The following is a 24,814-nucleotide window of genomic DNA, read 5'->3' as shown; positions in this document are numbered from 1 at the left end:
CAAACTATTGGTCATTAGCACATCCTTATATCAATTGAGTTAAGTTCATTTTAACGGTTGTTTGACGCGTAAAGTTGAGTTAGTAATTATTTGGAAAGTTAGATTGTCTGTATTTGGGGTGCATAGTTGAGTTGAGTTGAGTTGGAATGTCTATGATTGGGATGCCGAGTTTAGTGGAGTTGAGTCGAGTCAGAAATCTATGTTTGGGGTGTAGAGTTTAATTGGGGTATATGATGTAGTTTTTCTAATCAATATTGATTTTGTCTTGGATTTTTTTCTCTTTCTCTTTTTTTTTTTTTTTTAATTTCCAACTACACATATTTTCCTAAAATTTTTAACATTAAAAAAGGCTTAATTTTTTTTCCATTCTTAAAGCAAAAAAAATTCCTAAAAAATAAATATATATTAAACACAAATTTTAAATTTAATTTTTGAACACTCAACTATATATGTGTGTCTAAATATATAGGGGAGAGTTGAGTGAGATGGTAAAAAAAAATTAAGTTAACTCCACCAACATTTAAAGTTAGTGGGTCAAACATTGAGTTATTAATTTTTACCAACTTAACTCAATTCATGTTTGTGAGCCATACACCCTTTATAAAAGGATATTTTTAAATATAAAAAAATATTTAAAATTTATAGCAAAAAATTCTAAAAGTACTATTTTTTATTTTTTTTGACTATAAATCGTGAATATTTTTGGGATTTTTCAATTTACAAATAATTTCCCCTTTATAAACTTTTATAACATGAGTTGAAATGAAAAATTAACTAACAATACAAATCGATACATTTAAAAAATAAAATTAAAAGTTCGAGATTAAAATTTGAAAAATTATTTCAAATGGTAAAACTGTTGAAAATATTTACATATATAGCAAAATTTCAGAACTATCAAGGATAGATGTTAATAACTTCTATCGATGTCTATCAATATCACTAAAAGACATTCAACAACTATCTTAATTCTAAAATTTTACTATATTTTATAAATATTTGGATTCATTTTTATATATTTACGAACAATCCATAAAATTTATATATCATTAAATCAAATAATCTTGGGGTCAAAGTTAGATTTTCTTTTGTGAAAAAGGGAAGGAAAAGGAAAAGGAAAAGGAATAGGAAAAGGAAAAGAAGACGCTCGTTCACGATAAGCTAATCCCTGCGGTTTCAACTGTCATCTTATTCGGCGACGACAACCGTCCTACGTGTAGTGGCCTGACAGCAGATCCATTGGCCGGAATCCACCTGCTGTAATCGACGAACAGGACGCCGGCAACGCCGCGCCGCTCGGATGCGCCTCAGTGGCTCCCTGTTATTGTTCTGTTTCCAGCGACAGCAGTGAACGCTGGCGGAGGTTTTGATCTGCGTGACCCACAAGCTCCAGCAAGCCCTTCTCAACTAACCGGTGGCGTTCAAACGACGCTCCAGCACCGTGCCGCTCGCGCAGGTACCTCTCCCAGCAAACCAGCAGCCTCCATTGACGGCGACTCCTTCCGGTAGTGGAAATCCGCCACACCCACGGCTCGATCGACTCTGGATCTGATTGCCCACTTCATTCGGCGTTGAATCTCTGAGTTCAAAGGGTGTTGCACACTCTCCAGCAAGATTAAAGGCCTTTGAACGAGTTTCGTGGGTATCGTTGTTCTAAATAGCTTTTCAAACTCAATTTAAATGTTGTAAAATGGACTCTAATCCCTAAATTTTGTTCTACTTAGGTTCGGACTGTTTGATTGGGGTCTAGAGGAAATTTTGGAGGAAAGGACAGTTGGGTAACCTTCCTAAGCGCGTTTTAGGTAAACTTACCATGTTGATTGGACCGCAAATGTATAGTATTAATGTCAGAATATATTTTTTAGGTTTTAGGTCGAGATTTTCTGTAAGAAAAAGAAAAGATTAAGTATTTTGGAATCACATTGAGGTAAGTGATTCTTCTTTCAGAATGCCCTAGTGCTAGGTTGGATAAATGTATGATGTTTGAACTGTTCTGAATGTCGAATGTCGGATGATGGATGATGCATGATGAATAATAAATTTAGAAAGTTTAATGTGTATATTTGAAAGATGATGTGACAATTGTGAAAGTTGTTTCATGTTGCCTCATGGATCATTTGCTAGCTGTGCCATAGGGTCAATGTAAGCATGTTTTTCACTTCGACATTATTACATATACAAGTTAATGAATCTTATTTGTAAAAGTTGAGTTACAACTTACAAGATCATTTTAACTTTTTTATTTTATTCAATGTTTAAAATGTTTTTAAGGGATTCTAAATAAAGTTTTTGATTATTTTAATTAAAATAGACGTTATTCTCTATACTTTTTCTCAAGGATTTTTAAATGAAATTAGGATGCATGAAGTAACGTCCCTAGTTATTTGAGTTTAAAAAGTCGGATTGTTACATTTCAAATCCTATGTCCTTGATTCAAACCAAACATGGGAAATGATTTCAAATCCATTATGGATTTCAAATTTAAGGCTTCCAAAGTTTGTTAATTTTACGTTGATGATTTTCCTCTAGGGACTTCCACGGACTCTACTCTTTAGAATTAGGGAATCATGATTGGAGTTGGGAAGATCAAGCAATATTCTAATGTCCTCGACAAACCTCTCAGCAAGGGCAAACAAGAGGTTGTAACCTTTCTCTCTATAGACTTATTGCTCCTTTTTTTCTTGTGAAAAGTTTCTTCATACATTACCTCATTACAGATCATTTTGTTTAAATTAGAGCTCTTCAGTTCCTTCCTGGATTTTGCTTTTGCTGTTATAATCCCTCAAATGATGTCACTATAATCCCTAAAATGATATAGTTTAACAAAGTCAAAACTTAAGATCCCACCATTTTTGGGCTTTTGATGAACTTGTTAGTTTGCAATGTTTTGAACTTGAGTATTTTTATTCTAAAGAAATTATATATATGTTTATTTTAATCTGGAGCTGAATCCTTTGAGCTTGGCATTTTGTTTCTTTAGACATTGACAATATTTTGATTAGTTTAAGTGAATTTGAACTACCATATGTTTGTGATTACATTTAATTTGTTTATTTATAGGTGAGTTTGAGTGCATTTGCATTCTTGTTCTCTGAACTTGTGCAATACAATCAGACTCAGGTTGACAATATTGCTGAGTTAGAACGAAGGTAATCTTTCATTTGAAGCTCTTATATTCTAACTTGCAACAATCCACCTTTATGGTTTTTGTTTTTGTTGGAGAGGGGGTAAAAAAATTAACAGGAGATGTGATTAATATTTCATACGTCAATATGGCTAATGATCTAGATCTGAAATTTCTAATGTTCTTTGCATATCATTTTTTGATCCTTTTCCTTTTGATATATTTCCATTTTTAGTAATAAATAGAGAATTTGTACAAATAAAGAAACTAAAACAACCTAGAGTTTTGTGGGGACAAGATTACCCTACACCAAAAGTTATAACCAACTAAAAGAACTCTAGTCCAAGCTTATGAAAAGGATAGGAACATTGCAAATGATCTTGGAGCACTCGAACTTGAAGGTTTGCATTGTTTTTGGAACAAACAAAAAGGGATGATTTTAGAGCTCTTTTCCTAGAAGGGCTAAAGGCTGTATTTGAGCTAAAAATCCTAGCTTCGTCCTCATTAATAGAGACTTTAATGAAGACATCTTCCACCTTCTTTGAAGACTACCAAGCTAACTCAAAAAGTTGACAAGTAAACTTCCAACTACAATGAATGAAGAGGTGAATGGAGGATTCCTCATCGCTAAAATGCATAGCCCCGGTTTATGATAAAGCTTCGGTGATGTAGTAGAAATAATGGTTAATCTTAGATAATTCCAGGGTTAATCTATTTTAGTTTCCTATTTGGATTTTAGCTTTCATTTTTAGTTTCCTTTTTGAATTTTAGTTCTTAGCTTCCTTTAATTCTCCATAAATACAGAATCCCTCTCATGTATTAGTAGCTTTTGATTCATGATAATGTTTGTAATCTTTTCTTGTCCCATCTGGGTGCTCAGCTTGGTGGACAAGTTGATTAGAGATTTCTTCAGGAAAGGCAACAAGGAGGCATGTGCTATCAATCTTGTTAATTGGGAAACTACTTCACTTCTATCAGGTATAGGATGTTTGGGTACTGGTGATCTTGCCACTAAAAATTTTGCCCTTTTAGCCTAGTGGGTTGGAGATTTTTGACAGAATAAGAATCTTTCTAGAGACAAATGATTGCCTCTAAGTATAAGTGGACTAAGAATCAATGGTGGCCGTTTATGAAAGGCTCGCAATCATTTGAAGGCCCTTGGAAGAAGCAACCCTTATTTTACTTCATTATTTTAATATTGAAGGACGAGTTTTGCCCCCCGGAGGGATAGAATTGATGTAGTAGGAATAATGGTTAAACTTGGGTAATTCCATGTTTAATCCTTTTTAATTTTTTATTTGTATTTTGGTTCTCCTTTCAAGTTTCTTTTTTGATTTTAGTTCTTAGTTTGCTTATAATTTTCCAAAGATAGAGAATTCCTCTCATGTATCCTAACTTTTGATTCATAATAAGATTTGTGATTTGCTTCTCATTTGACTACACTATTTAAGTTTGTTCTTGACTTCATTCAAAGTATTTACGCGGTTAAATGCTGTTGTCAAGAGAAAGAACTTGGTCTTCTTGGGAGCTATGCTGTTTTTGCGTCCACGAAGCACTTCAATGTGGATGAAGTTGAATTTCAAAACTTTTTAGTTATTTGACAAAATACTTCTTTTCATACTCTCTCTTGCATACCATGGATAGACAAAATCCTTCTTTTCATACTCTTTCATACTCTCTCTCTCTCGCATACTAATTCTTATCTTAATACCATAGATAGACTTGAGAAACGCTACCCTTGGATCAACTTATCCCCATCTTGGTGTTGCCTTTGCCAAGCCAATTATGAGTTCAACCATCATCTCTTTTTCACTTGTAGTTTCTCTCTAAGGATTTGGTTGGAAATTTTCACAGCTTTCAATTGGTCTATGGTTCTCCCAAACGACACTCAGAGTTGGATCCATTTATTATTTGTTGATTTTCCTTTCACAGTCACTAAAGACGTATTTGGAGTTTTATTACATTTGTGGTTTTATGGAAGATTTGGGATGAAAGAAATGCAAGAATCTTCCAAAAAAAAAAAAATGCAAGACTTCAAAGGACATTATTGACTCCGCCATCTTCAATGGTTTCTTTTGGTGTAAAGATATACGGCTATAAAAAGCCATAGTTTTTCTTTACATACTGCAAATTGGAAACATCTTTCGTGTACTCTTTAATGAGCCCCTTTGTACCTTTGGATATCTTTGAATATTTCATTCCTAAGTGAAATCATTTCTTATTAAAAAAAAAAAAAAAAACTCTCTCGCACATACATAACATAACTGTATTTATAACTTAAAATAATAATGGCAACGATACTGTCTAGGAATAATAACAACAATTTTGTCCTTTCTTGTTACTTTCTATTTTTTTAATTGCACATTAGAATTGTTTATCTCAAAGTTTGATGGCTTTGAGGTAAAATGAATCAGGTTGGAGGATGCAGGCTATGCCGTCGGTGCTCGGGTATTGGAACTTTTTTGTCATCGAGAGAAGGTATTGAATCTTATGTTAAAAGCTAAGTGAGCCTTTCACTTTTTAATTTAAACCACCCTATTTTAGTTTTCCTGCTGACGTTTGTTTTATGTTCTCAGGATTTTATTTTTGGTTTAAATTGTATTTCCTTACGAAAGCTTTGACATACATAAGAAGATTAGAGTTGTTCTGAAACCTGGTTAAAAAACCGTTTGCTATATATATATATATTGGTGTAGATAAATTATTTGGTAGAATGATTTTTAAAAAGGAAAAAAAAACTTTTGATAGCATTTGGGTCTTGAGTTCTTAAACTCAGACATTTTAACCCCAGAGGTTTGTGTAATCTCTTTTTAGTCCAAGCCATTTTAGCTAATAGAAATTTGATTGGATTTTTTAAAAATTATTTTCATGAGATGATATGGCATTATTTAAAGGAGCGTTCAATGATTTTTTTAGGAAACTAAAATACTTAATAGCATGGCGATATATTTATACAAAACTTCTACCCCGAGCACACACAATGGAGCTGTAGACAGTCAAGTAAAATCCAATCCATGAAATAATTTGATCTATGGACAACATCGTTGTGGTAAAGGTCGTAATGCCAGAGGAATCATTCCGCAGGGCATAAAGGGGGAGGTTATAAGCGTCTATACCATAGAATCGATTTTCGACGGAATGAAAAGACATATATGGTAGAATTGTAACCATAGAATACGACCCTAATCGAAATGCATACATTTGTCTCATACACTATGAGGATGGTGAGAGTAAGAAGAATAGGGGTTAATTGGGTAATTAGGTAATATTCTAGGTTAATTCCCTTTTTACCCCCACTTGTAATAAAACTTTATAAATAGAAACCTCCCCTCTTGTATCAAAGACATTATTCATTCCAATAAAAGATCCACAATCTTGATTCTTGGAGAGAATTCTCTTTTTATCTCCTTCAGGCTACATCAATTTGCTCAATGATGTAAGAAGAATAGGAGTTAATTGGGTAATTAGGTAATATTCTAGGTTAATTTGCTTTTTACCCCCACTTATAATAAAACTTTATAAATAGGAACTTTCCTCTCTTGTATGAAACACATTATTCATTCTAATAAAAGTTTTACACTCTTGATTCTTGGAAGATTAATCTTTGAGGTTACTTAGCTACATCAATTTGGTATCAGGGCATCTGTTTGGGCTAGCGTTGACTGCCTCCAGTGGAAGTCCGGGAAACTCTTGGCGACGTCGATCACAAGAGGGAGCTTTGTGAGTTGTGCTCGTTGCACATCTAATTAGGGGGAACCCTTGAAATTCCAAGAAAGAAAGAAGAAATCAAAGATTTTTCAAGATTTTGCAAGAATGAACTATTGCCAATCAAAGAATATGTCCAAGAAAAAATATAGCAGTTGCTATAAGCAAGAAAATGAAATCTACTTCCGAAAACAATGCTGGAATTCTGACTCAAGTGATTCCGGAGAAGAATTTAAACATACTAATTTTGCCCAAGCTTGATTTTCTCAAAGAACCTATCATTATCCACATTGAAAATTCGATTCTAGTGACTTTAGTGACTCCGATGATGTTTCAAGGGCAGTTTGGGACGGAATAAGAAGGCGACAATATCGGAAAAGAGCCCAACGATCCAATCAAACCCATTTTTCAAGATATCAACGTAAAGTTTAGGAGTTAAATGAATTAAAGAATCATCAAGAATCATCAAGGATCGATTTTTATAGCCTAAGAAAAACATTCAAGACTCACAATTACTCTTTTGGTTATGAAACATGATCAAGGAAGGTTGATTCAAGAGAATTAATGGATGAGTTCTATACCCCTTATGAGATTAAAATAATTCAAGAATCCAACAAAATGACTACTTTGATCCCGTAGCATTGGAGGAAATAAAGAAAACAACCAAAGAAATCCAACGTTCATTGGGGAAAATGATTCAACATATTGATCAACTGTCAATTCATTAACAAGAATTCAAAAACGGATTGATCTCATATACCGAAGAAAAAACAAAGGAATTACGATCGGAAAATTTTCAAATAGAAAATCTTGAAGATAAAATTGAAGAAAAGCAAGAATTTGAAGATGTTGATTTGGAAATAGTTTCAAGTGAAGAAGAAAAATCCAACGAAGAGGATGGAAAAGAAGTATCAAACACCGAGCAAAAATCGAACAAGAACAATGACACATTGATTGCGGTGGAAATAATTCACCAAATTGTCGAAGAACTTGAAGCGAATGTGATGAAGAACATGTGATTCTTGAATGATTTTCCTTGGAAGGTGATTTTTAGTGATTGGTCATTTGAATACGATTTTGAATGAACTTGAAGGAAACATCTTTTTTGGGTTTATGATCGATGGAGAAGTTCATCTGTTGGTGCAATATTGGATTTTTTGTCTCTAATCTATCCCCTTGGATTGTAAAATTTTTGTTCAAAATGTAGGTTTGGTCCTACTCCATTGAACAAGTTTATTTCATCCCTTGTTTATTTTATAATTTTTTCTTTTTAAAACTCGAGGACGAGTTTTCTTTTTGGAGGGGTAGAATGATGTAAGAAGAATAGAGGTTAAATAGGTAATTAGGTAATATTCTAGGTTAATTATCAGTTTACCCCCATTTGTAATAAAACTCTATAAATAGGAATCTTCTCCTCTTGTATCACACACAATTATCATTCCAATAAAAGATTCACAATCTTGATTCTTGGAGGATTACTCTTTGAGGCTACTCACTCCTATTTATAACCAAGTACCCTAATAACTCCCTAAATAATTACTAATATATCACTTATTCTCTAATACTATTCCCATCATTGATTTAGGATTATACATGAATTTGAGAAAGCAGTGGGGATCAGTATTGACTTCCACAAAACTCAATTTTTGGGTATCAGTATTGACTTAAAGCTTTTCTGTCTTTTTGCATCCTCCTTTGGTGGTAATAAGTTGATTAGCCTTCCCCTTAATGGTAATATCATTCTACCTATTTTTAGGCTTTAGTTATAGAAAAAGTTGTGAAATGTTACACATTTGAGGGACAAATCACATTTACAAAGGTGGAAGGAAGATATACTCTTCCTCGGTTACGTTGGCGAGTTTATCTATTTATTACTTCTTCTTATACATGGCCCTTACCAAAGGTTACCAAAATTTGAGATTTTTTAATCATTGATTTAATTTAAAGAGACTAATGCTCAAAGTACAAAGATACAAGACAAGCATCAAAGAAGAAAAAACCATAAGCAAAGAGCACTCGAACAAATACAAACTAAGGTGAGGAATAGATTGGAGAGGTTTGTCATGGAGAACTCTTTGGTTCCTCTCTAACCAAATTTCAGAAAGAAGGGCTTTGACAGCATTGATCCATAAAAGAAGAAACTTTGGCTTCAACGCAGGATCAACAAGGAGCCGATGAACATTTTTAGGGAAAGAACTCCAAAACGCCCATTGAAAATGGAATATTGACAATAATTTCCTCCAACAAGCCAAGGAATAGCAACATTCAACCTCACCAGCGGGATGACATAAGGGGTAGATGGATGGAGAAATATAGTGATTTGGCAGCTTCCTTTGTAACATCGAGGAGTAGTTATTCCTCGGCTTATTCAGAAGTTATACAAGCATTTTCTTTGGACGAGTGGTACAAATGAGAAATGAAGCCATCTACTCAAATAGTCATCGGTATAAATTCGTAGAAGTTGTACAATTTTATGATATTCATATTTCTAAGAAAAATGTCTCCCTCTTAGCCAAGTGGAATTGATGTTTTTATTTGGAAATTGAGGCTCTGAATGAAAATTATTGATGCAAAACATGGAGCTTTTCATTTCAACCACAAGTCGCCCAGGAGATCACTATCTTCATCAAAAGGCTCATGCCAATCTATTGATAATTTATAGCAGCGTGTACCATATTGCTATTGAAACAGGAAGGCTGATATGTTGTATTTCCAGTAGGATCATTGGGAAATTGAAAATTCTAGACAAAGTATACTGTTCTTTATCATCACTCTTAAAAAGGAGGAATTATGGAATTCAAACTCAGGATCATGACATTTATTCTTGAATGGAATCTAATTGGATTGGAAGTGGAAGAATGGGCTTCATTGCCCCATCTACTATTATCAGAGAAAGGGAGGGTTGATGGACGTGGAACTCAGAGAAAAATTGGATTTTTTCTTCCGGTTCCCTATCAAACAATTAGCATCAATGGGCAATTTGGAAAAATCTGGATTTTACATACAGTTATGGAAGGGCAGTCTCCCAAGAAAGTAAAATTCTTTATTTGGGAGTTCAGTCATGCTTGCATCAACACTTATGTTAGGGTCCAACAGAAATCCCCGTGGATCTCCATATCACCTAGCTGCTATCACTTATGTGTGAGCAACCAAGAAAGATTCGTCTATTCAGTTATTGTCCTTTTGGTACAACATTCTGAAACGACATTCAAGAGGCCTTTGGATGTTGCTTCACAAGACCTAATGATATCTTCTCCCTCTTCAAGAACAAGAGGAAAATCCTAAGGAGGAATGTTATCTATGCTCTGTATTGGAATTTATGGCTTGATAGAGATACCCGCGTCTTCACAGATAAGCAACAAAGCATACAATCTTTTATTGATTCTACTTCTTTTCATACTGTAACTTGACTGAACTTTCTCCACCTTTTTATAAGTATAACTATAACTATACCTTGTCGACCTTCATGACAAATTAGAGTAATTTTTTTATAATTACTCGCTGACAGGATTTTATTTTGTTTGTCTTTTTTTTTTTAAAACCTAAAAGTGATAATGATGAAATTTTATTTTTAATAGGACCCTAAACTTTCAATTTGTGAATTTTTAACAATGTCGAATAGGTAGACCTACGGGACACAAAATTAAAAGTTTGAGAACCTATTTGGATGCTTTTTAAAGTTTAAGAACTAAATAGATTCAAACCTGAAAGTTCTAGGACTAAATGTGCAATTTAACCTAGATAATATTTTATATGTTTGATAAAATATATTGAAGGTATCAATTAATCCTTAGATGTTGAACCCTCTTGATATATCAACATATTGATAGATACTCTAATCCTTGGTTTTAGGATGGTAGATTTTCATTTGGATCGTGTTTTGTTATTTTGAATTTACTTTACCTTTTAATTTAACGGGCATATCCGCTTTATGCTTCTTTGTTCTCACAGGGAAATAGACGGGAGACACGATTATTAGGCATTCTGTCATTTGTACACAGCACAATTTGGAAGGTTTTGTTTGGAAAGGTGAATGCTTGCATTTGATTGCACAAATTGCTCTTAAAGTATGGTAGTTATACTTGCAACTCCAAACTTTTAATAGCAAAAACAAACCTTTGAAGGTAGATCTTAGGGATAGGTAACCTAAAGATTTGATAACATGAGTGGTATTTGGAGTCTCATTCAGCAAGCCTTTGAAATTGCCGACTTTACTTTGCACGTCTGAATCTAGCTCCACTTTTTTACCTTTTCTTTTTTTGTAATTGATGTAGTTTAAAACCTATTAGAAAACCATTTTAATATCTAACTCCGATGGTTTTCTAAAGATTTGATAACATGAGTGGTATTTGGAGTCTCATTCAGCAAGCCTTTGAAATTGCCGACTTTACTTTGCACGTCTAAATCTAGCTCCACTTTTTTACCTTTTCTTTTTTTTGTAATTGATGTAGTTTAAAACCTATTAGCAAACCATTTTAATATCCAACTCCAATGCTAGTTTTTGGTTTTCGAAAATTGATGATGATTTTTAAAAATGTTTTTGAAGTAGATTAAAGTAAATGAAAATGTTCGATAAGCATAAAACCAGCACAAAAAACGTAATAAAACAAACTTCCACATTTTCAAAATGATTCACTTAAACTGTTTGGCAGAATGAGTACAAAACATCCACTAAGTTCTGCCTGCATGTTGTCAGGTTGCTGACTCACTTGAGAAAGGCACTGAGCATGAAGATGAGTACATGATCAGTGAGAAGGAGCTGCTTGTGAATAGGTAACTATTGTCTCGGTTATCATGCTTTTGGATATATATATATTTTTTAAACTTATTTTTCAATTGTATTATATTGTTATTATTATTATTATTTTTGCATTCACTCAATAACCATATCATCTACCGTAGATTTATTTCAATTCCAAAAGACATGGGAGCGTTTAACTGCGGGGCTTTTGTTGCTGGCATAGTAAGAGTAAGTGCTGCAAGGCCTCTTTGAAATGGATGGTAATCTAGTTTATGCAAGTTCTGATGTGTCCCGTCTTGCTTAAAGGGTGTTCTGGACAATGCTGGGTTTCCCGCAGTTGTAACAGCACATTTTGTTCCAGTGGAGGGCCAACAGCGACCACGGACAACTATTTTGATTAAATTTGCAGAAGAGGTAAATATTACCGACCTTTTAACTTTACTCTCCTTTTCTGATTAATGCTTATTAAGTACTTATTTGGGCCAAGCGGGTGGATATAAGTACGAACACTTTAGTCTGGATTGAGACGTGGTTCTTTTTTGATTAATACTTATTATAAGAGTTCTTTTAAAGTACTTGTTTAGGTTGAGTGGGTGGATACAAGGATGAACACTTTAGTCTGTGTTGGCACACGTTGAACACTTGTTAGTACAATAGATATATGTCAAACATTTGTTATACAAAACGAATATGGTGACACCTGTTAGACATACATATAGTGACACTTGTTAGACATGTATTGTTAAACATAATAAACATGTCTCAAACTCAATTTTAGCATTTTCTCCCAAATGATTGTATGCTCTCTTTTTTTTCTGGGTTCCCTTTTCAGGTATTAGCAAGAGAAGCAAGATTAGGTTGATATCGTCTGAAGTAAGCTTGGGTAATGTTCGTATGCTTTTAGCATTATGATAAGCATACATTATATCGGAGAATGGAAAATTTCTTCTTGGTCCTTGAACAAATAGAGATTTTTCACATTATATCCCTGTTGTGAAGCTGTAAGGAAATTTGTGCTCTTCAATTAATCTTTATAATTGATGGCACCGATTATTTTGTTGTGAAACTAAAAGATTTAGAAGTTGTCTATATGGGCCTCAAATGGTTTATCCAGCCCAATGTGAACCTAACCAAATTCAAATCCTACCAATTGCTTTTTCGTTAATTCTGTCCATCGTTGGACTTGTGTTAACTTCTTGTGTCTAAGCTATAAGATTTAGATGCAAATTAATTGTTTGAATTATTTTTATTAAGAATTATAGGTACAAAACTATTGTCTTCATTTCTTGGTATTCACGAATCTATGATATTATGTTATGTAGGGTGGGATTGAAATGGGTGTGGTGGTGACTTATAGAATGGTGTGGTGATGTTTGGAGTTTTAATTTGATGCACAACCTTCCCCTAAATGGTTACATTCCGTTAGCATCAACTGCATATATTGAACAAGGCACTTACAAGCAGTTGCCTGCTATCAATGATGATAGTTTGTGCTGACATTTTAGGAATGAGGGGTGTTATTCTCTTAGGTGGAGTCTACTGGATGGATGACCTAAAAATTATGCAAAAATGTGAAATGACCTAATTTTTGGAAAAAATGCCGAATGACCATTTGTTGATGTCAATTTTGTGTGGAATTACCAAAATACACTCGTGCGTATGCGAAAAAGTAGTATTGCTCTCACTTGTCTCGCTGTTTCTTCTTTTTTTTTTTTTTCATTCATAAATCACTACATCTCTCGTTCTCGCTCATCTTGCTCTAGCTCGTCTCGCTTTCTCTGTTTCTTTTCACTCACAAATCATTGTCTCTTGCTCTAGCTTGTCTTCTTGTCTGTCTCGCTCTTTATTCATTTCATGATTCACAAAATCACTCCTCTCTCTTGTCTTTTGCTCACATTGGAGTTACTTGTATGGATTTGTCGTGCTGGAAGAAGAAGACGACGACGTACAGAGGAGAAGTCAGAGAAGAAGACGATGTGTAAAAGATTTCTCGCACCGAAGAAGAGGAAAAAGAAAAAAGGACAATAATGTAATTTCACGTGGTTAGACATCAATGAAAAAACTGGATCATTTGTCATTTTAGATATTTAAAATAGGTTTTTTGAGCAATTTATCCTTGTTAGGTGACTTTCTCAAGGGATGAAAACCATGTTAGCTTTGAGGTAGCACTTTTGGCGAGTTGGTGGACTTCTTTGGAATATATTCATCCTTGATAAGGAGTAAAATTTTGTACTTTTGATCAAGTAAATTTGTGAGTGATGACTGAAAATTTGTACGTGTTGATTTGGCTAAAAAAACCTATTAAGAAAATAATGGTTAGATGCAAGTGCTCAACATCAACGAGCTATAAAGTAGAGAGTATTCCAAATATTATTTTTGATAACTTAAGTGGAGAGTTATATAGCCTTAAAAACTTAAGGCCTCGTTTGCAGAGTACTTCAAGTATTGTTTTCAATAACTTAAGTGGAGAATTATGTAGCCTTAAAAACTTAATATCACGTTTGGTAACTATTTGTTTTTTTTTTTTATTTTTTTATTTAGATTTTTAAGCATATAAACACTAAATACTCATTTTACCTCTAAATTTCTTGATTTGTGCCTACTTTTTTACCAATGTGTTTAAAAATCAAACCATATTTTGAAAAAGAAAAAGTAGCTTTTAAAAACTTATTATTTTTTAATTTTGGTTAAGAATTCAACTCTTGCACTTAATAAAGATGTAATAGGCTTAATTTTCAAAAACTAAAACAAAAAACAAAATAGTTAATCAAATGAGGCCTAAGTTATTGATTTTCCTAAGTTATTGATTAGAAAATATTTATTTAATGTCATATTTTATAAAACTAGTTAAAAAGCTCAAGTGATGCACGTGGTCAATTTCTTTTTTTTTTTAAAATATAAAGTTTACTGAATGGAATACTTTTCATTTATTTTAAATAGTAAATATTTAATATGATCTTACAAAGTAATGAAAAAAAATAAGTGAAATTTGAATACTGAATGACATAAAGTTCGTATTATCTTTCTCGAGGTCAGAGAATCAATTCTCCTATCGTATGTATTGAAAATAAAATAATAATAATAATAAAAAATCACAAATGGTTAAAAAAAAATTATGAAATGTGTTGGACGTAATTGAAAATCTATAGTATAGTAAAATATAAATTATGAATTAACATACATTTAATCAAGTATAAACTGTAAATATTTGACATTATATTTGAAAGGAAAAAGAGATCAAAATGGAAAAAATGAAAAGTTAGATGAGTTTAATGAAAATACATGAAAATGAGAGAAATTATTTTAAATGGCAAAACTACTGAAAATATTTACAAAATATAGTAAAATTTTAAAATCTATCAATGATAGATATTGATAGATATTAATAGATTTCAATCAATGTCTATCAATATCACTTGATATATTCTAAAATTTTGCTATATTTTGTAAATGTTTTGGTTTATTTTTCTATATTTGAAAACAATCCTAAATATGATGTAATTAAACTAAAAATTATATATTAACTCGTATAAATATATGTGATATAGTAAGATATCTTACCTTACGAGTAATTGTTATGTGATTTTTTCTAATGAATTGACTTATGGAGAAAAAAATAAAAAATAAATAAACACTTACCCTTTATATAATAATTACAGACATGGACATTTCTTTAAAATAGTTCAATAAGTATTTAATTAAAAAAGTATTAAACAAATTAAATATTTATATAAGCATACTATGAAAGGAGAATAATATAATGAAATTAGACTATGAAAAGGGAGGAAAAAAATAGTTGGTTGAGATTTTAAAATTAAAAATATTAAACTATTTTTCAAAGATTTCCTAAGTATTTCAACTTCTCCCTCCATACCCTAACTTCTAAAAAATTCTTCTACATGAACATCTTCCAACAAAACAAAATAAACATAAAAATTCGATTGAACTTTGAAGTCATCTGTAATTGACCAAAATCGCACCAATCATAGGTCGACTCACTCTTTCTAAGTATTGGTACATATATTACTCTTCTCTCTCTCATTCTAGTGGGATAGAATAAATGGTTGTGGGAAGGAAAAAAGAGATCGAAATGGAAAAGAAAGAAAAAATAGACGAGTTTAGTGAAAATACATAAAGATGATGTAATTAAGCTAAAAATTATATATTAACTCATATAAATAAATGTGACATAATAAGATATCTTGCCTCACAAGTAATTATTGTATGATTTCTTCTAATGAATTGACTTATAGAAAAAAAAAAACTTTATATAAGAATTACAAACATTGACATTTTTTTAAAAATAATTCAATGAGTATCTAATTAAAAAGTATTAAACAAATTAAACATTCAACACAAGCATGAGAATAAATATAATAAAATTATGTTATAAAAAGAGAGAAAAAAAAATTGGTTGGGTTTTCAAATTAAAAAAATATTAAACTATTTTAACGGAAGATTTTCCTAAAATTTTCAACTCTTCTCTCGATATCTCCCTAACCTTTAATTTTTCATTTTTTATATGAACATCTTCCAACAAAACAAAATAAACGTAAAAACACGATCAAACTTTGAAGTCATCAATTGGCCAAAATCACACTATCATAAGTTCAATACTCTTTTTCTCTAAGCATTTAAAGATATGTTATTGTTCTCTTTGTCATTCTAGTGGGAATAGAAAAAATGGTCGTTGAGAAGGAACGTGTGACTCATGAGATGAAACAGTACATCTAATCTATTTTTCTATTATGCATTCAAACTTAAATCTCATTTTAATTCTTCTATTTCTTATTCCTTTTATAATGAAAGAACATCTTTAATGTAAACCTTTCACTCCAAAAAAACTTCTCAAAACACACTATGAATTTAGTCTACTCTGCATATCTTAATTGTTCTATTTCTTTTTCCTTTTCTAACAAAAGAATATCTTCAAGACAAACTTTTTACTTAAAAAAACCTCTCAAACCACACTACGAATTTAGTCATAAGATAGATAAAAGTACCTCTAAAATGAGTTTATGAATTTTTAAGACCTCATTTTTAGTCTACATAATTTTTTGAAAGATTTACTTCTATGATAAAAGAAAGGTCTTATGGCGTCTCGATATTTAGGGAATTGAAAATTTGCAAGGATAATGTAATGCATTGACCATTAATTTATTTATTTTTATAGGTACATCACATATCCATACTCTTTTAATAGAAGAGTTGCGTTTCATCATCATCAAACCTAAATAGTTGTGACTCTTCCGCATTAACCAACACATCAAATACGTTCCAAATCTAAGAGATACAATGTTGGTTGAACGGCTACCTAATTAATTACAAGGGTAAGAAGGGAATTTTTAAAATATAGAAGGGCAAAAGGTGAAGGGATCAAATCCCACAGTGGAAGCGTTGTGAATGCCTTGCATCCCGCAATTCAATTTTTACATAAACAAATTCATTATATTAAAACAGAATATAAACATGTAAATTAGCATGCTTTGGGAAAAGATTAGAACCATTCTTACTTTTGTAGATTCCCAACCTTTAGGAACAATCCTCTCGAAGTTCCAACGAATGGCTCCTCCAACAATCTTGATCACGAACGATTTTTTGAACAATCTCGAACACTACCATGAGAGTAACCTCGTTATTCTCTAAAATTTCAATAGAAGGATAGGTGGTATCCAACTATTGGGAGATGGAAAGGAGAAAAGGCTTTTAGAGAGTAGAGAGTATTTTCTTTGTGGGCCAAGAAAAATTTTGTACAATAACACTTGTGTGTTGTGTATTGTTAGTGTGTATGTCTCCCAAATGAGACATAGAGAGATCTTTGTATAGAGAAGGGTCAAATCCCTTTCCTATTTCAATTTTTCACAATTAATTAATTAATTAAAACTTATTTAATTAATAGCTCAATTAATTAAATAAAACTTATTTAATTAATTTAGTATAATTAAATAGCACTTATTTAATTTAATTTACACATTAATTAAATAACTTTTTGTATATTAAATCCAATTTAATGTATATATATATCTAATTACTATGAACATCGTATGTATATGCAATACCTCTCTATTAATTAATACTTTGTGAATCTAATTCACTTGAATTAATTAATTGAATCTTATTCAAATATTACTTTCCAATTAATTTGAATTATAAATCATATCCATAATCACAAAAATGTATGGTTTCCTCAAATTAATTTGAACAATTCAAACCATCCCTTTTAAATATCCTCTAGCGAGCTAACACAGGGCCTGGTGGACTTGTAGATCAGAAGCCCCAACGATATGAGATTAATTGGCTAAACTCATTAACCAAGTTAATCAATATACGTTAACTGTGGGTACACTCCACTAAAGACCCACAATTGTACTTTTCTCACCATAAATATATTTCTATGTTCAGAGATATAGACCAATAATAACAAGTTAGTCTTTTAGGAATGTTCAACTCCAATTGGGTCAAATTATCGTTTTGTCCTTGGGTTACCTTTGATTCCTTAAAATTCAGTGCTTCTCTAATGAAAAACCTGTTTATGGTTTAACCAATAAACAGAAACTCGTCTCAGACCAATGAGAGGGTCATTTGTTCAAGTCCCGGAGACACCACTTAAGAGAACACTCATCTACTTACCCTTAAGGCGGGAAGAAGTGAATTCCATTTTGTATTATTATATTCCTAGCTCCTCACTTGGTCTTGTTCCCAAAATGATAGGTATATTGGGTCAGCGGGCTACCCTCACCCATACAAATCAAAGAACAATTCATCGTGAATAGGAGTTCATAATATACTTAGGATTAAGACTAAGTTACCTAGGTCATCCTATTGAAATAGGAACCTAACTAGTTAATGATGTTAAATCTAGTGGTTACTATTTCACGGTTTAGTCTTATGCAAACTCATTGCATAGGATATCCCTACTCGCATGTCAACTACACGAACGTGTTGGATCATTGCGTTTGTATCAAGTACAAAGTGGGTCGGATCCATAGTGTTACTAGGATAAGGTACCCAACCTTATCCCTATACTATAGACCGTTTAGGTTGTATCTTGGACATTGATCCTTGTATGTCTCCACATAAAGTTCAAGACTCATAAGGCAATCGTGGATGTTAATTTATCAAATTTAGGATTATTAAGAAAAAAAATAGACAAACAATACAAACAATAACATTTATTGAATTAACATCTATAACTCTTTATCGATGACGGTCAATTAATAACGTTTACCATCTACGAGTTTTAGGGCATAAAACCCAACAAACTCCTACTTGAACTAAAACTCTTGTCAATGGGTTGTACATGATATCATAATCTAAAAGACGGGATTATTGTAAATAAATACAATAAACTAGGGCATCCATATACCCATTACACATCTCCCACTTGCTCGACATATAATGTACATGTCTCGTAGACCTGGACTCTCTAGATAACCTTAAAACACTTTAGCCGAGAGAGAGCCTTCATAAATGGATCAACAATGACTACTTCCCCACTGTTGTCACAATATAAGGTGATGAACAAGTCCTATTTAGAACCACTTTCAAATCGCTTAGGAATTTCCTGAGCCAAACTGCTTCATTTTCTACTTCATAAGCAGCTACATACACAACTTTCATAATGGAATCTGCAACATATCCTTGCTTGATGCTACGACATAATATAGCTTCCTTGTTCAGGGTAAATACTAATCTAGACATGGATTTCCCAGAATCCTTGTCAGTTTGGAAATTAGAGTCCTGTATCCTGTAAGGATTAAATCCTTTGCTCCATACACCAACTTATAGTCCATCGTTCTCCTAAAATACTTAAGGATGTTTTTAACCACAGTCCAGTGGTCTAACCTTGGATTGGACTTATACCTACTTTTTATTCCCACTACACAACAAATGTCTGGCCTAGTGTAGAGTATAGCATCCATTTGAAGGAAACATTGAAGGTCCTTGAGCGAAAAATGGGATTGGACCCAAACCCAAAATTTTCAAAAAATAAATTCTATAGCAAACATACAGAAAAATATATGCATTTAATTAAAAATACAACATGCTTTGAAGAAATTGCAGAAAAGAAAAATGGGTTTAGAAACCTATACCTTTGAAGAATCATTCTTCAAGAAGAATCCTTTGATCAAAAGGACACTAACATGATGGAAACCTCTGTGTTCTCTGGGTGAGAATCCAGGAGTTTTGTGTGTGCTCTGGCTATTGAAAGAGAGAAAATTAGATAGAAGAGGTCAGAGGAAGAGGAGAATGATTGGAACTTACAGAACCTTTCGGTAAATTTTCTTTAGAAAGAAGAATAAGAATAACCATACCCTCCAAAGACCAAGCTTCCCACTAATGTAGTAGAGTGTTAGCTCTAAAAAAGAGCTATTATTCCTAGCTTAATTCAGGCTCGTTAGTAGATTTTATGTGTTTATTTTCCTATTTTATAGATATCGAGCAACCAAGAGGTAGAATTAATAATTTGGTGAAGAATGAGGTTAATTTGAAGAAATTTGGAGTTACATGAACATCCGAGATTCAAAGGAGTTGAAAAGACAAAAAATGCCATCGAGTTCCACTGAGTATGATCAGCCATCGAGCATCATCGAGTACCATTGAGTAAAAGGCTATTGAGTAATGAAGAAAACGCTGCCGAGTCAACGAGCATCGAGCATCGAGTTGTTGAGCATTGAGTAGTGAGTATCTGGTAGTGGCACAACGTTGCAACGCTACTCCAAGCATCACGATGCTCCGATTTGAATCACCGCTAGCGTCCTAATGCATCTCAACGCTGAACTCCAATGCTTGAAGGCAGAAGCATCAACGTTGCGAAGCTTCTTTAGAGTGTTGCAACACTGCGAAGAATGATGGACATGGAGCTGAGCACGCGCGCAAGTGAGCGTTGGACTAAAGCGTTGTACTTCTTGTCTGACGCTTCCCTCTCGCTACATCAACATTGAAACGCTATTCCAAGCATTGAAATGCTGCGTTTGAAGGAACTCTAAAACTAAAGGACCTTTGAGTGAAAGCGAATCGTTCCAAACTCCATTGTGAAAGAACATAAGCATTTACAATCATATATAAACAATTATACATTAAAGAATAAATTACAGCATGCTTCAAAAATAAATATAAGGGATCGAATGACAATACTTTTGAAGAACTTTTTCTTCACGTATTTCCCTCGATCAGTCACCAACGCGTCAAACAACACGAACGCAACAAGAAACTGGAAATTCCTCGATCACTAGTGCGTTAAACTCGATCCTTGAACAGAACTCGACACTACCACAAGATTACTTGGTATTCTCAGTGTGACAATCCAGGAGTTGTGGACTTTGTGTGATTTTGGATAGAGGGGAGGATTAGAGTAGACGATCGAGTATGCGATGAACAATCGTATAGAAGAAGAAGGTCTATCGTATATACTTGATACTCGATCGTTTAGTAAACGAGTACTATCGTATAGTAAACACGATGCTCTATCGTTTAGTCTCTCGATGGTGAAAACGATAACTTGATTTCGTGGCATTGAGAATTTTTGAAATCATATTTCTTTTTATCTTACAGTTAGCCATAAAACCGTGTAACCACCCACTAAGTGTGGTTATTGGAGAAAAAGAATTATCAATTATCTCATAATTAATAAATTATAAATAAATACAATAACTAAATTATCATATTATATTTATAACCTATAGTTTTAATATTGCATCATATGCAACATATAGTTCTTTTTCTATTTTATGGCATTTAATATAAATCATATTTATTTAATTCTTCCAATCAAATAATAATGTATCAAATACATTATATCGATTATATCATATATAATTGAATTAATTTAATTATATCATATATTATCAAATTCCCTTTTGTTAATTTGAACATTTCAAACTAACCTAAAAACTGATTCTCAACTTGAATCCATTGAGTTACCAAGGGGCCCTTATGGACCTGTAGCTTGAAGCTCCAACGGTACGTGAATAACAGATTAAACTCTTTATCATGAAATCCACCATCTGTTAACTGTCGGGCACTTCACTAAAGACCGATAGCTGCACTTTTCGAACTACAGATATATTTTTGTGTCCATTGGACATAACCAATCAACAGTACAATGACCCTTCACAAATCGCTCGTAAGTACGGTTGGAAAAAATTACTGTTTTTCCCCCATAGTTACATCTAACTCCTTAAGTACTATTGATTCATCTAATGAACAATAGATCATAGTCCCACTATGGCTAAACCCTTCTCGGACTAAGAGAAGATGTGGCGCCACATTGTTCAGGCCCCAAAATCAACCCTTAAGGGAACAATTTATCTACTTACCCCTGCTTCAGGGAAGGAGTGAGTTCCATCTTGTGTAGTTGAGTTCCCAGCTTCCCAATAAGACGAATCCCCCAAATGGTAGAATTGTTGAGTCGGCGATCTGGCCACTCGCACCCATGCAAATCAAAGGACCACCCTCATAAGCAGGAGTTCACAATTCACTCAAGATTAAGGTCATGTTACCTATGGTCATCATAGTAAAATGAAAGTCTCAATTATGAACAGCGTTATATAACGAGACTAAACAGTTTGTGGTCCGATCTTATACAAACATCTTTGTATAGAGTATCCCTGCTCGCATGTCTAATAAATGAATGATCAGGATCAGATCATTTGTAGCACTTTACAATATTTGTAACACCTACAAAGCGAGCCACACTCGTAGTGTCACCAAGATAAAGTATCCCTCTTTATCCATATACTACAGACCATTTAGGTTATCACTTAAAGAACAATCCACTTGTATGTCTCCACATACATGCTTAAGTTACAACGATAACCATGGATCTTAGTCTATTAGTTTGTGGTTAATGCAACTAAAATATCTCATATTTCATAGACTAAAGTGAATAAAATATCATATATATTATAAATCACAATGTGTTTGTTCATATAAGTGTTTATAAACCACAGGACCCTACAAGATTTAGGGCATCAACTCCAACAACGTTGATCACTATAAATTTCTTTTCTCGGCCCCAGGTTGAAATATGCTGATTCTTGGAGGTGAATGCATGGAAGCCGAAGTCAAACTTCTTTCTTCTTCTCTTCCCTTCAATTTTTAGTATCCTTAGGTTAGTTTTTCTTTTTATTTTGAGTTGTAATTTATGGATTGGAGGTTCGTTCTTGATTTGTCTATGAATTTAGAGGTAATCTCTATCTAATTTATTTGAGCTCCTTATGTTAATTTCTTGAAGGTTGTCTAATTAATTTAACTGTACGCTTGTGAATTCTTTGGATGGATTCATTTTATTATTAATAGAGTTTCGATGAATTTTTCTGACAAATTAATTAAGTTCTTGTTTGCAAAATCGTCATAGCTTGTGCAATATTGATTGATTTAGTTGCACATATTAGGATCGCATGTGTGAAGCCTAGACTTTTTCTGATCAAAGACATGTATGCCCTAATATAATCCTTCCCGAATAAATCATGCTACAAGTTATGGCTTTCCGACTTGTAGTATGTCTCAACAATTGAACCCTTTCTTAATGCTTTTCAGTTTTAACTTGTATGTCGCCGAGTAGGAAAAGTTTTAGACAAAATTAGGGCTGATTTAAATCTTTATCAAAATTGGCTAATTGGGCTACTAGAATTTCTAATAGGTTGAGGGGTTGATAGATTCAGTATATTAATTGGTGCCTAATAAAAGAAATTGCATAGGAACACTCTCTTGCTCTAGAAATTAGATAGACTCCCATCCTAGATTACATTTACCCATTTTATTTTAATTTCATGCATGTTATCTCATCCACATAAAAATCCCCCCTTTATTGCTCTAGTTAGAAAATTAACTTAACGAAACCAATCGCGCTTCTTTGCAGATAGACTCGGACTTACCACTGTTACTACTTCGTTGTAGTAATAGGAGTAGTTCGGTATTTATAAATTTTCTTTTGTTTGATTTGAAGTCGAATTATCGACATCGATCCTCGATCCGAACATAGAGAAAAAAAGGAGGAGGGAGTAATTCCCTCTCTAAAATTATTTTTCAAATTATAAAATTAATAAATAAAATAATTTTAATAAATATTTTAATATATATTTATATGATAACTACTTTATCATATAATATATATCAAACTATATGTTATATTAAATATAACATATAACATATAGTTTAATATTGTATCTAATACAATATAACTTATAGTTTAATTCTCTCAACAACGATATTTAATATAAATCCTATTTACATCAAATTTAAGTATATGAATCCAATTCACCTAACTAATATTTAAGTCATATTCAAATATTTATTTCCTCTTATATAAACTTCATATTATAGTGTATGAAATACATTATAGTAATTATATCATATATAATTAAATTAAAATAATTATATAACATATAATTAATTTCCTCAATCAATTTGAATAATTCAAATCAAAATTGATTCTCATTAATAGAGGGGACCTTATGAACCGGTAGCTTGAAGCTCTAATGGTACGTGAATAATTAATTAAACTCATTTAATTAAATTATTCACCATCCGTTAACTGTTGGAAACATCACTAAAGACGATAGCTGCACTCTTTGCACTATAGATATATTTGTGTGTCCATTGGATATAACTAGTCAACAGTACGATGACCCTTCACAAATTGCTCGTAAGTACACCTGGGCCAAAATTACTGTTTTGTCCCTATAGCTACATCTAACTCCTTAAGTACCACTGATCCCTCTGATGAACAATAAATCATAATCCATCTATGACCAAATCCCTCTCGGTCCAGGAGTGGGTGTGAGATCACATTGTTCAAGCCTCAACTCAGCCTTTAAGGGAGCAATTTATCTACTTACCCCTGCTTTGGGAAAGAAGCGAGTTCCATCTTGTGTAGCTGAGTTCCCAACTCCCCAATTAGATGAATCCCCAAAATGGTAGGCTTGTTGAGTTGGCGATCTGACCATTCTCGCTCATAAAAATTAAAGGACCATCTTCATAAGCAGTAGTTCACAACTTACTCAGGATTCAAATCATGTTACCTATGGTCATTCTGATGAAATGTAAGTCTCAATTATGAACGACATTATTGTTGGGGTTGATGCCTTAAAGTCTCGTGTCCTGTAGTTTGTAAACAGTTTTTACGAACACTTGTGTTGTATAATGTAGATATTTTCTTCACATCTTGTTTTCGCTCAGTTGCATGTTTTATTTTCTTTACCACAAACCAATAAACATAAAATCCTTGGTTATCTGTATGT

The 24,814-nt window shown here is 32.7% G+C and overlaps 1 protein-coding gene and 1 long non-coding RNA gene across 9 annotated transcripts; both read left to right on the top strand.

Annotated features, from left to right (window-relative positions):
* The first annotated feature begins 1,065 nt into the window (after window positions 1–1,065).
* Window positions 1,066–12,735, top strand: LOC120067192 (Transport protein particle (TRAPP) component). Of its 8 annotated transcripts, none has more exons than XM_039018676.2 (12): window positions 1,066–1,638; window positions 1,725–1,802; window positions 2,530–2,639; window positions 3,061–3,149; window positions 4,005–4,102; window positions 5,539–5,602; window positions 6,763–6,844; window positions 10,781–10,858; window positions 11,526–11,602; window positions 11,732–11,798; window positions 11,877–11,984; window positions 12,403–12,735. In XM_039018676.2, the coding sequence occupies exons 3-12, from the start codon at window positions 2,568–2,570 to the stop codon at window positions 12,430–12,432; spliced, it is 765 nt and encodes a 254-aa protein (XP_038874604.1). In that variant the 5' UTR covers window positions 1,066–1,638; window positions 1,725–1,802; window positions 2,530–2,567; the 3' UTR covers window positions 12,433–12,735. The 8 variants fall into 8 exon arrangements, with proteins under 8 accessions (XP_038874604.1, XP_038874606.1, XP_090164265.1 ...); XM_039018678.2 differs by having other exon boundaries at window positions 1,066–1,642; XM_090308139.1 differs by lacking the exon at window positions 4,005–4,102 and having other exon boundaries at window positions 1,066–1,642.
* Window positions 12,736–13,478: 743 nt separating this feature from the next.
* On the top strand, window positions 13,479–13,818 carry LOC150032216 (uncharacterized). Its single transcript, XR_016525256.1, has 2 exons — window positions 13,479–13,612; window positions 13,694–13,818. It is a non-coding gene; the product is annotated as an uncharacterized LOC150032216 (long non-coding RNA).
* The last annotated feature ends 10,996 nt before the right edge of the window (window positions 13,819–24,814 follow it).

Source organism: Benincasa hispida, chromosome 12, assembly GCF_027475165.1.
Source record: "Benincasa hispida cultivar pf3 chromosome 12, pf3_genome.v1.1, whole genome shotgun sequence".
In the NCBI taxonomy this organism is placed as follows: Eukaryota; Viridiplantae; Streptophyta; class Magnoliopsida; order Cucurbitales; family Cucurbitaceae; genus Benincasa; species Benincasa hispida.
Note: the sequence above shows the minus strand (reverse complement) of the source record. Positions and strands in the feature narration are given on the sequence as shown.